The 12,948-nt window shown below is 46.5% G+C and overlaps 2 protein-coding genes across 2 annotated transcripts; one reads left to right on the top strand and one right to left on the bottom strand.

Moving 5' to 3' along the window:
- Positions 1–565: 565 nt before the first annotated feature.
- RPS27A (ribosomal protein S27a) lies at positions 566–2,201 on the top strand. Its single transcript, XM_074536709.1, has 5 exons — positions 566–723; positions 975–1,029; positions 1,224–1,309; positions 1,591–1,722; positions 2,019–2,201. Exons 1-5 carry the CDS (start codon positions 676–678, stop codon positions 2,166–2,168), a joined length of 471 nt encoding a protein of 156 aa, XP_074392810.1. The 5' UTR covers positions 566–675; the 3' UTR covers positions 2,169–2,201.
- A 531-nt stretch (positions 2,202–2,732) lies between these two features.
- Positions 2,733–12,330, bottom strand: MTIF2 (mitochondrial translational initiation factor 2). The gene is made up of 14 exons (XM_005486795.4): positions 12,124–12,330; positions 10,661–10,892; positions 10,075–10,180; positions 9,167–9,338; positions 8,846–9,006; positions 8,210–8,386; positions 7,672–7,811; positions 7,170–7,294; positions 6,245–6,449; positions 5,402–5,654; positions 4,511–4,651; positions 3,604–3,768; positions 3,333–3,473; positions 2,733–2,992 (listed from the first exon to the last, which is right to left on the bottom strand). The coding sequence occupies exons 1-14, from the start codon at positions 12,309–12,311 to the stop codon at positions 2,823–2,825; spliced, it is 2,376 nt and encodes a 791-aa protein (XP_005486852.2). The 5' UTR covers positions 12,312–12,330; the 3' UTR covers positions 2,733–2,822.
- Positions 12,331–12,948: the final 618 nt, after the last annotated feature.

Here is a 12,948-nt window from a genome sequence, read left to right as displayed (position 1 = left end):
AGAACCTTAAAGCTCACCCAGTTCCATCCCCCACTATGGGGAGGGACACCTCCCACTAGCCAGGTTGCTCCAAGTCATGTCCAACCTGACCTTAGCAGGTAAATCAAAAACCTGCTAGCCCTAGAATAAAAATTCCACCGACAGCCACTTCAGCGCTCAAAACAACCCGAGTGACGCGGCTGGAGAATCCCGCCTTCACGGCGACTCCTCCTCCTCCCTCATGGCGGCCCCGCCTTACCCGTCACGGCAGCACCTCCTTCTCTCCTCACAGCGGCTCCGCCTCATCCGTCACGGCAGCTCCTCCTTCTCCCCTCACGACGGCCCCGCCTCACTCGCCATGGCGGCGGCTCCTCCTTCTCCCCTCACAGCGACTCCTCCTCTTCCCCTCATGGCGGCTCCTCCTCCCCTCACGACTGCCACCGCGGTGCACTGTGGGAGCCGCAGTTCCCGCCCACTCCTCCCGCTCCGGGACTACATCTCCCAGCAGGCTCAGCCGTGGCCGCACCTGGCAGGGCATGCCGGGAGCCGTAGTCCCAGCTCGCCGCACTTCCCCTGCGGCGCGCACGGAAACCCCGTGCGTGCGGGCGCGGCGCTCTCTCGGGCCCCCGCCGCCATTCCGCGAGCAGCGCGGGCAGCCCGCGCTCCGGCCCCGCCGTCCCCCGTGCCCGCCTCGCCATGCAGATCTTCGTGAAGACCCTCACGGGGAAAACCATCACCCTCGAGGTGAGCCCCCGCCGCCGCCGCGCCGCCCGTGCCTGCCGGTGCTCCGGAAGGCGGGGATGTGCCGGCCGAGCCCGGGATGTGCGGAGAATCGCAGCCCTGCGCTGCCTCGGGCGGTCCCGACCGCGCGGCGGGGCCCGGAATGGCCGTGGCAGCACCGGGCCTGGGCCGGGAGCGCCTCGTGGTTTTTCGGCCTTGCTGGGCTGATTAAAACGTGCAGCGCGTTCTGATTCTGGTGTTCTGTTTCATACTAGGTTGAACCTTCTGATACTATCGAAAATGTAAAAGCGAAGATCCAGGATAAGGAGGGTAAGTTCTAAAGGCATTTATTGACTATTATATATTGATATCAATTAGTATATGTTATATACATTATTTTGTCCTGCACTCTTGTGGATTGATGTGTGTCTTACAGAGATATAATTCCCTGCAGCAATCTTGATTTTATTACAGCATGCCGTAGCTCACATCCCTCATTTATTCCTGATTTCTGTCACCATCAGGCATCCCTCCGGATCAGCAGCGGCTGATCTTCGCTGGGAAGCAGCTGGAGGATGGACGCACACTGTCCGACTACAACATTCAGAAAGTGAGTGGGAAAGGCAGGAGCTGGCACGGGCAGAGCTGACTGAGATTTGCTGCTGAGATTGAGAAATGTCTCTAATAAATTCAACCAAATCAAAGGGATTGGAGTAGTGTTGATGCTGGGAGTTTGGGATGCCACCTTAACAAAAAATAATCCTTTTAGAGCTTTCCTATGTGCCTGGCACTCGAGATGTACTTTCTCTAGGTAGAAGGAAGAGGCCTGTTTAAATGCTGCAGTTGCCTTGAGAAAGCATTTTGAGTCTGTTTCGTGTGCTTTACAAACAGGAATCAACCCTTCACCTGGTGCTGAGACTTCGTGGTGGTGCTAAGAAAAGGAAGAAGAAGTCTTACACGACTCCCAAGAAGAACAAGCATAAGAGGAAGAAGGTTAAGCTTGCAGTGCTCAAGTACTACAAGGTAGGTAGAACTAATCTGGGGGGGAACTTGATAGAAACTCAGCTCTCACCAGGGAGGGTGTGGAGCCTGTAAAAGGTATACACAGATCTTGTGTATTTAATATTTAAACTCCATGTACTTGTGTTAAACCAAAGACCCCACAGTCAGTTGCATTTGGGCACTTCTGACACGTACCTCAAGAACTTTGGTGTAGCTGCTGTTACAAAAACTATTATGCCAGTGGAAAGTACTCAAAATGATTATTGTTTTTGAAAGGAGGAGAGTGTATGTGAGCCATTGTCTGTCTGTCCTGCCAGGTGGATGAGAACGGCAAGATCAGCCGCCTGCGCCGGGAGTGCCCCTCGGAGGAGTGTGGGGCTGGAGTCTTCATGGCCAGCCACTTTGACAGGCACTACTGTGGCAAGTGCTGTCTGACATACTGCTTCAACAAGCCAGAAGACAAGTAAATGTACCAGACAATAAAAATCTGAACTTGTGTATGGCTGGAGGGTTTCTTTCTGTGGCGCTGCGTTTGCTCTCTGCTGATCAGTGAGGAAGATCTGTGGGGTGCTGCCAGCCAGCTGGGGTGAAATGCTGAGGGTAAAACTGAAGCAGCAGTTGGATTTAAAGAATATTGGGTGCCAGCTGTGAAAGGAAGAAAACCAACACCCAAGCTAAGTTTAAAAGTGGTCTCCTTAACGTGAGACAGTTCTGATGTGGAAAACCAGCAATTTCAGTGGTGCACAGTGGGTCAGGGCTAGAGACTGGGGTGACATGGTGACAAAATGCAGCCAACACACTGAAATACTGCACAGCAGCACTGGGAGGGGAGGGAGGAGATGGCTCCGCTAATTTGGAACCAAGAGATTGTCCAGAAATATTTTACCATGCTGGTTTTACACCCTTGGAGTTACTCCAGTGTTTATCCCATGTTCCAGTGAGGGCAGCTTGGTTGCTTGACATGATGGAAGAGCAGAACATTTTGTATATAAAATGTATCTGAAGTGCTCTGAGGTAAAGAACAGCCCCTGTGCATCTCTGAAAGTTCATTTAATGTTAAGACTTAAAGGCCAGCCAGGATCATAATAAATGTCCTTCAGTGTTCACATGTTAAAATGTCTTTAAAACCCTGGGTCCCAGGACGTTGTCTGTTGAACTTCTTTTTCTTCATAACAGATAATTTCATCTCCAATACTGAACTCCAGATTTTTGTCCAAACTCAATCCACAATCCATTCCTGTTTTTATTACCTGGACATCATCTTTATGGTGCTTCAGTGATGACAAACATCCTACAAAGAGAAAATGCATGAGAGAGAGGCCCTCAGCAGCAGAGCAGGGGTTTGGTTTGCCCTTCCTGCAGGATTAATGTTTCACTCTGGCTGCACATGGAAAGCAGGAAAATGTGGGGATGGGGGTGCTTGTGGTTAATGAAGTCAGACACAGCTCTCTAGGCAGGCAGAGCCTGTGATGCTCCATGGCCCACCAGAGAGAGTGGTTGGAAAAGGCTCTGGGAACAATCCCGGACAGAATTCAGGATTTCTCTAGGATCCTTTGCACTGACTTCCCAGGGAACTAGCAATATCTAAAAATACTAAGCACAAATCCACATTTTGTGGCAATTCCACTCACCTTTCCAAATAACATCCCTGTTACGGATTAGCTTAAACTTCATTTTTCTGTCCAGCAGCCCCTTGTGCACTCTGCATCCAGCCACTGGAATTTTGTTTTTTCCTACTGTGACAGAGAAGGTGTCAAGAACAGAAGCTTCCCCTAAAAGGAAAAAAGTAAAGTTGAAGTCCACGGGAATAACAAACTGGCACGAGGTAGAAGCAGGGTGCATTTTTCTAGGAGTATAGAATTTTCCATATTTCGAGGCAAAAATGTATCAATGAAAACTCACCTACTGTAGTCTCCACCAAAGTTGGGGGCAGCCTGCTGTTCAGCTCATCCTTCAAGTCTTCTATGAGTTTGTAGATAATGTTGTGCAGTTTAATTTTTATTCCCTTTTTATCAGCCAGCTTTTTGATGCTTTCATTGGCTTTCACACTGAATCCAAATATTACACCTGAGAAATGAAACAGCTGTCAAGTGCTGACTGCAAGGGATCAGTCTCTGAGCAGTTGAAGTGAAATTCTGCAGCACAGAGTACATTTTATTCCTGTTTCTCTTTTAAGGGGAGACCATTTGCCTCTCCTGCTGTGGCTCATGGGCTGCTACAAACCTATCGAAATAAATGGCCCAGAAAAGCCCACAGAAGGTCCTTGATGACAGAGCTGGAGGTATTAAAGCAGAAAATAACATACATAGCTCATGTATGAAAGATCTCTCTTTCTGGGCTGGAAAACCAACAGGGTTTTCCAAATAAAGCTGGAAGTGAATTCTAAATGATTCTTGCCCACCTGTGGGCACTGGCACGTGCAGTGACCTCACTCTCTGAGAATTATGGGGTATGAACAGCAACAACTGACTCAGTCCTAGGGCCAGTTGCCTCCCTGAGAAAATAATTTTCTAACCTGCTTTTCTAGCTTTGCCCTGTGTGAGCATCATAAAGCAGCCTGAGGGAAGAGCCAGAGTTTAACCTGAACAACTGAATTTCTGGCAAGAGCTTTTCCAAAGTCCTTCCATTTCTGTGGGACTTCGAGCCTCCCCTTCTGCACTGGCCTGATGTTCAAGGAAACATTTTTAACATTCACAAAAATTTACCTTATTGATGCTGCTAATTATTGAGAAAACAAAACCTGGCTGAGGCCTGTGCACTTCAGTAAGTCAGTAATTTCAAAACTGTAAAATGATTTTGAAACACCCACCATTAAACGCTTCAGCAAGGCTGATATCGTTTTCACTGATGTCTCCCATTCCAAAGTAGACAATATCTAGTTTGCATTCATCCTCACAGTCATAGCTGTCCAGAATGTTCAGAATAGCTTCAACTGATCCATCCACATCACCTGCACGGATAAATGAAAGTACTGCTGGCTTTGTGTAAGTCAAAGACACAGAAATACAACTAATGTCAACTCCACACTGTGCAACAGAAAATCTTCTGACATCTGTCACTCTTACTATATTTTCAGTAATATGTTAAAACCCATCCAAACTGTTTGTTAATTCCAAAAATAAACAGGATAAATACAGAAGGGCCAGAGGCTCTACATCTGCTGTCACTGTCAGGTCAGGTTTGCAGGTTTTCAACTACAGCCACTGCTTGAGTACCACTAAATGAGGTTAAACCAACTTCCTCCTATCCCACTTTAATACATAATTGTTATTTTGTTATTCTCCTCTATTTTGTTGATGCAAAATGCTTACAGCTTGGGGTTTTTTTACATATATAGGGTTTTATATATATATATATATAATATATATAATATATATATATAGTATAATATATAAGATATAAGATATAAGATATAAGATATATAGATATATTTATATTGGGGTTTATATGTATGGGTTTTACTCAGGAGCCCCTGGCTAAGTGCATTGACCATGTTAAGTTCTGTTGCTCTGGCCCTGTGGCAGCACATCCTCCTGCCCACTGGATGTTTTCTGATGTCCCTGCTCCTATGGGAGTTCAATAAATTTTAAACTGACCAAACTTTTGGTAACAGAAGCTGTGTTTAGTTTAGAGCTCTGTTTCAGAGTGAGCACTGGAGAAGCACAGACCCAAAGGAGCAGCACACAGACAGGGACAGCACCTTTCACTATTACTGAGAGTGTGTTTTCATCCATCTCTGTCCTCTCCTTAGGCCTTGAGAACATCAGCTGCTTATTGGCCTTGTAGAGCACTGCCTTCCTCTGTCTCCAGGTCAGGTGGGCCAGCTTCTGCTGCTGCTTCTCATATTCCACCCTGTGCTCCTTTTGCTTTGCTTCAATCACTTCCAGATCCTTCTTCATCTTTTCCTGTTGTTCAACATAGGTCCTCCAAGCCACAACTTCCTGTGCCCTTTGCTGGGCAGGAAGACACAAACATTACCTTTAAATCATTACCTCTGATCATTACTGCATCAGAACACTGCAATTTCATCCTTTCACAGCCTCTCTACAGGCTCACTCATTTTCCTTCACTTTTAACTACAGTTTTGCTGCACAGATGGCAGAGAATGAGACAAGAGCTTTTCCTCCCTGAGCTACCACATGACTCAAGGCCTATTTTTATACAATCTCTGCATTGCAGAAGAGAGTAATTGTTCATTCTTTCATGTGGTGCTTTTCCAGCTCTCACAACACCCATCTCAAGCTGTATTTTATGCATTTTCTTTTTGTCAGGCAAGAGTTATGTCTTTCTCAAATTAAAACACTGATCTCCTCAAGTACTGGATTGCTCCAGTGGAGATGAGGACAGTCCAGCAGGGGAAGGGTGGAAAAGAAAGAGGCAAAATGCAAACCCTCATTCCTCTTCCAGAGCATCAGCTCAGGTCCCTTAATCCCCACACTCCACCTTTCATGGGATTATCCAGGTGATTAAAAGCTCTCACTTATTTTGTCACTCAGCTCCTTCCCATCCTTGTGAGCTCTTCACTGAAGAGTTCTTTGTGTACCTCAGACTCTACTTCAAGGATTTCATCTCCTGCTGAAGGGGATTCCTTCCAGCCCATGATTTCCACGGGGGTGCCTGGTGAGGCAGCATCCACAGCTTTGCCATTCTCATCGAACAGGAAGCGCACTTTAGCCCAGGTCTTCCCTGCAACCAGAACACAGCCTCTCCTCAGAGTTCCTCTCTGGATGATGGCTGTGGTGAGTGGACTAGTGAGGAGCAGAGGAGAAAAATAACAGACAAAATTCAAGTGATGTTTCTCCTTGTCTTCACAGCCAGTGTAGGCACAACACAACCAGAATGGATTTGTGATCCATCACTGGCAGAATGTCCCAGGTGTCATCCATAAACTCCTGATTTGTACTCCTGTGATGATTTACTACAGCACTCACTAAATGTTCCAGTGAGTTAAAAAGCCCCAAAATCTGTACTGTATTCTTCGTTTCTGCAGATCAATCCAAAATCTGACTTTTGTGAACCCAGCAACAGGATGATTTTACACTTTAAGTGAACCAAAAAAACTCCAACCCCGAACAAATCCCAACAACCCTGTAGAATGCAGTTCATTTTTAAAGAGGGAAGAACACCCCTTGTTCATGGACCCTGCCAATGGACCAAGATACTTAAGGGTAGAATGTTATGCTATACAAAACTTGTCATGAATTTTGTATGACAGTTAAGTCATCATTCCTACTTTTTAAAAGACTTTTAAAAAACCACTTAAGTTCTACCATTTGAAATTATTTCCTGTTACAGGATTTTCATTTCAGGGATGTGAAGAATTGTGCCCCATCACTTTATAACCTCTTGTGCTGCAGAGCAGTATTGGAACACTGCCAAGGAAGTGTCCTGCCTTTATTCACTGAGGCACAGGTCCCTGCCCAGCGTGTCTGTGCTGTCCCAAAGGGCACAGGTGGCACTGCACTCACCCTTTCCCTTTGTCCTTCCGAGACTCAATGATGGTTCCCTCCACCAGCCCCGTGGCATCTGCCTTCAGCTCCAACATCTCTGCCAGAGCAACAGTGGCCTCTGCCAAAACCATCAGGTTTTCCCCCTGAAAATAAAACCACACAAAACCACACAGGATAAAGGAAGTGCCCAAGCAAAGTGGGATCAGAAGTCCAACCCTTAGAGCCAAATTGCTCTATTGAAATGTGAGGACATTCAATACCCAGGCAAGACTTCCAGACATCAGACACAAAACTGCTGGTCTGAATTACCAGCAGAAAAATGAGATATTATGGCTTGCTGGAAGTCTGAGCCTCAAAATACATTTCAGTGTGTTTCAAATAATTCTGGCTCTTGCCTCATGGCAAGAAATCAAATACCAGGAAGAGAAGCATTTTGTTTTCCAGCTGCCAAATAAAAATGCATTTCTCTGCACATATTAGACACCCATGAACAGCATCATTTTTTCTACCACAATCTTACCTTGAGTGCAGAAATATTTACAGCCTGAACATCACCTCCAAACTCTTCACACACCACATCGTGAGCCAGCAATTCCTTCTTTACTCTTTCAGGATCAGCTTCAGGTTTGTCACATTTATTAATGGCCAGGATAAGAGGAACTAAAAATAGAGCACACAAACTCAGCACCAACCTAACCAAAAACTGCTGCTCCCACCAGAGCTGCTAGAAAAGGTTAGAGCAAGTTAGGGGCATTTAGAACAGATTGTCTCACTTGGTGCCTCTTCCATGAGCAGCCACCCAGATCTGAGCTACCAGGAGGAAGCTGCAGGAGTAACCCATGTAGAGAAGGTAAAAAAACCCAAACAATGTACTCCTGTCTTGTTACATATTCATATTTTAGCATCTTTCTGTATTACTGCAACATTCAGGACATTTCAAACATCACAGGGGATGATGAATGGGACTAGCACAGTCACTTCCCAGGTTCTGTGGATCCCAGTCCAAGGAGGCTTTTTTGAGAGGTAAAACAAGGCTCCCAAAGCCCCCCACTCTGTACCTCCTGCATTTTTGGCGTGCTGGATGGACTCTATGGTTTGCTGCATCACTCCATCCTCTGCTGCCACCACCAGAATGACAATGTCGGTGACGTTGGTGCCCCTGGCCCGCATGGCTGAGAAGGCTGCGTGGCCAGGGGTGTCCAGGAAGGTGATCTTCTCCCCAGAGGGCATGTGCACTGTGACAAATGGTACAGCAACATCAGCACTTCAGCCAGCTTCATCTGATCTGTTGTACATCAAGCACCACCCCTTTGAGGGCATTTTAATAATAATGACAGGTTTTAGGCAGTCAGGACATTTTAATAATAATGACATGGTTAAGGCAGTCAGGTAATTGTTGGCATGAAGGTCAAAGGTGCTGTTAAATCCTCAGGAACAAGAAAGTGTCCTGGGATCTTCCATAACCCCAAATAATCTAACATCAACTTGTGCAGACAATTAATCTCAAAGCTCTATGTACACAGTTATGACAGGTATCTGCAACAGACATTTTGTGTTATAGTTTCCTTTCTCACCATTTATGTGGCAACTTTTTTCCCCCCAATGAACGCAGCCTGCTGTGTGAGATGGAGAGGAAATCGTGTGAGATGGAGAGGAAACTGTGTTTCAGCTGAGCAGGGGGACTTGGGTCATACCAATAAAAGCTCCAATGTGCTGTGTGATGCCTCCTGCTTCCATGGCTGCCACCTGGGTTTTCCTCAGGCTGTCCAGCAGGGTTGTTTTGCCGTGATCCACGTGGCCCAGGATGGTGACAACTGGGGGCCGTGGGGTCAGCACTGCTGGGTCTGCAGGAGGTCTGCAATTGCAGCAAAAACAAGAGATGAAATACCAAAAAAATTTAATTGGGTCACACCCACCACAGCACTCGATGCCACACAGTCAAAGCTGCCTGCTCCCCAAACACCTGCAGAAAGGAATAGAATAAAAAGAGCAAAAAAAACCCATTCACAACTTGCCTCTTGACAGCATCTGTGTTTTTTCTTTCCTTTTCCTCTTTCAGCTTTGCTGATTTATACTTCATTCCTGATTTCTGAACAATCATCTTGATGTGGTCTTCACTTAAGATGGAATCTGGTTCTACTGAATCAAGGTTAATGTTTGTGTACAGCAGCACTTCATAAACGTGATCTGCAGCAAACATAAACACATTTAACAATTACATCCACAAAAACATGTGGGACAAAAAAACCCAACCCACTTCATCAGACTTTTCCATATTTTCTTTGTGCTAATAAATATTATTCACCAAGCAGTTTTCCTTTAGTTAGATTTATCTAGAAGTTGCCATTAATCTAGGTACTTGCAGAGAAGAGCTTTTTGCAGATTTACTGAAAATTACTACTCTGTTAGCTGCTAGAATCTTATTTTTCACTCAGATATTCAGGGCTTACTTTTCCACTAACCCCAAAAGAGAAAACAGCTGAAACTCATCTAAAGCACAGAGCAAAGGAGTGATTCAGGGAGGAAGGAAATTTGATAAATCTGATCCCACGCTCCTTTGTTTGGCTGTAGAAACACAGAACTATTACAGGAGTCAAAAATTGTTACAGGGAGCAATTCCAGACAAGTCTTGCCACTCCCAGTGAATCAAAGGACTGTTCTAATGAAACATAAATTGCTCCTGAACCCAAGATTCCTACTCCTAGACAGACAGACAGACAGACATGGCTTCTTCACATTTAAATGGCTGGCCTGGACATTTGGATGGCCCAACATCTTTTCTCTTTAGTCTGCACTGTGTCTGCCAGCATTTCCTTTGGGATAGATCCACAACCACTCAGGTCACTGAAGGCACCTTTCCTTTGTCACAGGGGGAAGGGGTGTGACAAATGCTGCTGTTCCTGACCCCAAAGCAGGCTCTCACCTATGTCTTTGCCCATAGCTTGTGCCAGTTCCTCCACAGTCATCCTCTGCCTTATCTCCACTTCACCTTTTGTCAGGGGAATCTTCTTTTTCTTCTTTTTTGTCTCCTGCATGGAATTAGACACAAACACAGGAATATAAACTAAGAGACAACAAAACCAATATTAAAAAGACAATGGTCTCAAGCCATATGAGGTACGTGCATCTTCTTTACTATAACACCAATTAATTACAATTAATGAATGAGTTAACACATCATAATGAACATTTCAAATGTATAGCACACTACCCTTAATCGTTTTGCATTTTTAATTTTTCAGGACAAGGACAAAAACTAATAAAACCATTTCCATTTTTGTTTGCAATATTCTTCTCCAGTGTCAGCAAAAATTCATGATGTTACTGGTCTAAGTCACATTTGAGAGGGAATGGCAAAAAATTATACAGGAAGTAAATTTTGTCTCATAGATAGATTTATGACAAGTCTCTATACTCATGAATAAAGTGCTTTTTTCCTTTTTTAATTCAAATGTTCAAACTGAGCTCTTCCCCCACAAACCCAGGGATTGCTGGATGTCCTTAATTACCTCCTTTGTGGCTAGATGCCTGCACTGTGGTAAGGCAGCACTGATTAATCTGTGTTCTGGCCAGAGCTGTGGATGCAGAGGGAGGGAGCCCAGGGGATGTGCAGACAATTCCACAGGCTTCCATCGTGCTCCACACACCTTCCTGGAGGACAGGGCACGCAGCTGCTGGCAGGCACCACGGAGCTGCACCAGATTTTCAAACCTCAGCAGCAGCCCTTGGTTCATTTCCCCACTGCAAACACAAAGCACACACTGAGGTCAGCCTCGAGGCTCAAAGATCCTCCTTCTCAGGACAAAATGTACAGGAACATGAAGCACAAATGTTATGTTTCCAAACAGGCTTTTTAACAGTGACAAAATTAAACTGTTTAGGAACTATTCCAGTTTTTCCATTTCCTTCTGCACTTCTCTATGGCAGACACATGGCTCTACCAAGAGCTTACAGATCTTTCATCTTTCTCCACCGATCTCTGATATAAAGCATTAATTTCCCCGCTGCAGGTTCTTTGACATCTCTTACAAAACCCCCACATTTGTACTCCTCATGCTATACTGACAGGATTACACAAGTGTCAACTACCTCTCTAAGCCAGCAAAACACAGCTGCTAAATGCCCTTTTCCCGAGCATTTCAAGACAAAAGCACCACCGAAAGACCATGAAAGACCACAGCACGGCAGTGACACCAGTGCTGAGGTGTGCTCAGAGACCTCCAGTGAGGCTAAGCCCTGGCTCAGCTTCTCTCAGATCATCCCATATCTTGTTTTAACCATCTTAACTTTGGTTTGAGTCGTTTTGCCAATTATCCTGTACACCATCCTGAGCTCCTCCTGCTGCCCAGAGCTGCCTGTTCTGCACTGGCACAGGGTTCCCAGGGAAGCTGTGGCTGCCACGTCCCTGCAAGTGCCCAAGGCCGGCTCGGACGGGGCTCCCCGGGACAGTGGAAGGTGTCGCTGCCCATGGCAGGGGTGGAACAGGATGTCTTTAAGGTCCCTTCCAACCCAAAGCATTCTGTGATTCTGTCCTGCTCGGGGACGGACTCTCTGTTCCCTCCATGTCCCCACTCACAGGTGTCCTTGTGTCACCCTCCCAAAGGCAGGGACCGCTCTCCTTCCTCCCAGAATGGCTGCGGGCCCTTTAAAACCTCCCTTGCACTCTGACTCCTGCAGCAGGAGAGCACATGACAAACTTAACCAACCAAACCGAGCTGTTTTGGTGGGGTTTTTAACCCTAAAGAGAACCGCAAAGGGGCTGAATCTGTAAAGCCGAGGGAGCCGCGGAGCTGCCACAGGACGCTGCCCACACAAACACACGAACAACCCAAGGTCAAGGCCCGCTGGCCAAGCTCTCAGCAGCGAAGCCCAGCCAGGCTCTGCCTGCGGAAAACCCTTCCCGGCTCCCGGCGCGGAGCAGCGACATTCCCGCTCCTGCTGCTCTCCTGCCATGGCTCTGCCTGGTTAATACCTGTCAGCTGCAGCCCGACCTCCCCGCGGGGGCAGCGCCTTTCTCCGAGCCCCTGGGTGCCGGCCTTGACAGCCCGCGGAGTGAAGGAAGGAATGAGGGAGGAAAAGAGGGAAGGGAACGAGGGAAGGAAAGGAAAATGCTCCGCGTCCCCTCAGTGCCTCACGCTCGGCGCGCCGCTCTCTGCGCATGCGCCGCCAGGGGGTGCGAGGGAACTGCGCAGGCGTAGATGCGACGCTGGGGCTGCCCGGACAGGGGCGGGGCCTCCCCTCACGGGAGGCGGGAAATGCCCTCAGGGGAGGCGGGACACGGACCCGTCACGGGACATGGATTTTCTGAGTTTACGCCCATTCTGGGGTTTTGAAACTTATTTTTAAAAACATCTATTTATTTATCTACACACTTAAATCTGTTTTACTCCTTCCTGCCAGGAGTCAGCAGCTTCCTCTCTGCAAAGCCCTCCCCATCCACACGCAATATAAAGCCTGATTTTTACGTCCTCTCTAATTTGGCGTCTCTAAAATAATGGAGTAGAGAAAGCAAAAATGTAAGGTGAAGCTCTACATGTGAAAAGTCCTTCCTTAATGTTACCTGGTTAATGCTGGTTGTAAAACCCAGGGATAATCCCAGGGGTCTGCCCTGATGCTGTGGCGATCCTTGCCCGGACACTGCAAATTGTGTGTGATGAGTTATGACCATAATTTCCTTCACATATCTGAGCTGTGTATTTCTCAAAAATAGATCACAATAAAAAAAAATTAAATACCAAAAGTTGTGCAAAGCACATTAAAAGCAGTCAGTGTTCTAGCACAGAAGACATGCTGGGAA

Source organism: Zonotrichia albicollis, chromosome 3 (genome assembly GCF_047830755.1).
Source record: "Zonotrichia albicollis isolate bZonAlb1 chromosome 3, bZonAlb1.hap1, whole genome shotgun sequence".
Classification (NCBI taxonomy): domain Eukaryota; kingdom Metazoa; phylum Chordata; class Aves; order Passeriformes; family Passerellidae; genus Zonotrichia; species Zonotrichia albicollis.
Note: the sequence above shows the minus strand (reverse complement) of the source record. Positions and strands in the feature narration are given on the sequence as shown.

Bases quoted from the DNA above. Each gene is read 5' to 3' on its own strand.
- RPS27A (XM_074536709.1), top strand. From the start codon at position 676: ATGCAGATCTTCGTGAAGACCCTCACGGGGAAAACCATCACCCTCGAG. The intron at 1,030-1,223 runs GTAAGTTCTAAA...TGTCACCATCAG, and splicing joins GAAGATCCAGGATAAGGAGG to GCATCCCTCCGGATCAGCAG. The intron at 1,310-1,590 runs GTGAGTGGGAAA...CTTTACAAACAG, and splicing joins CCGACTACAACATTCAGAAA to GAATCAACCCTTCACCTGGT.
- MTIF2 (XM_005486795.4), bottom strand. From the start codon at position 12,311: ATGCGCAGAGAGCGGCGCGCCGAGCGTGAGGCACTGAGGGGACGCGGA. The intron at 10,893-12,123 runs GTATTAACCAGG...TTGTGTTTGCAG, and splicing joins GGTCGGGCTGCAGCTGACAG to TGGGGAAATGAACCAAGGGC. The intron at 7,295-7,671 runs GTAAGATTGTGG...TTTTATTTTCAG, and splicing joins TAAATATTTCTGCACTCAAG to GGGGAAAACCTGATGGTTTT.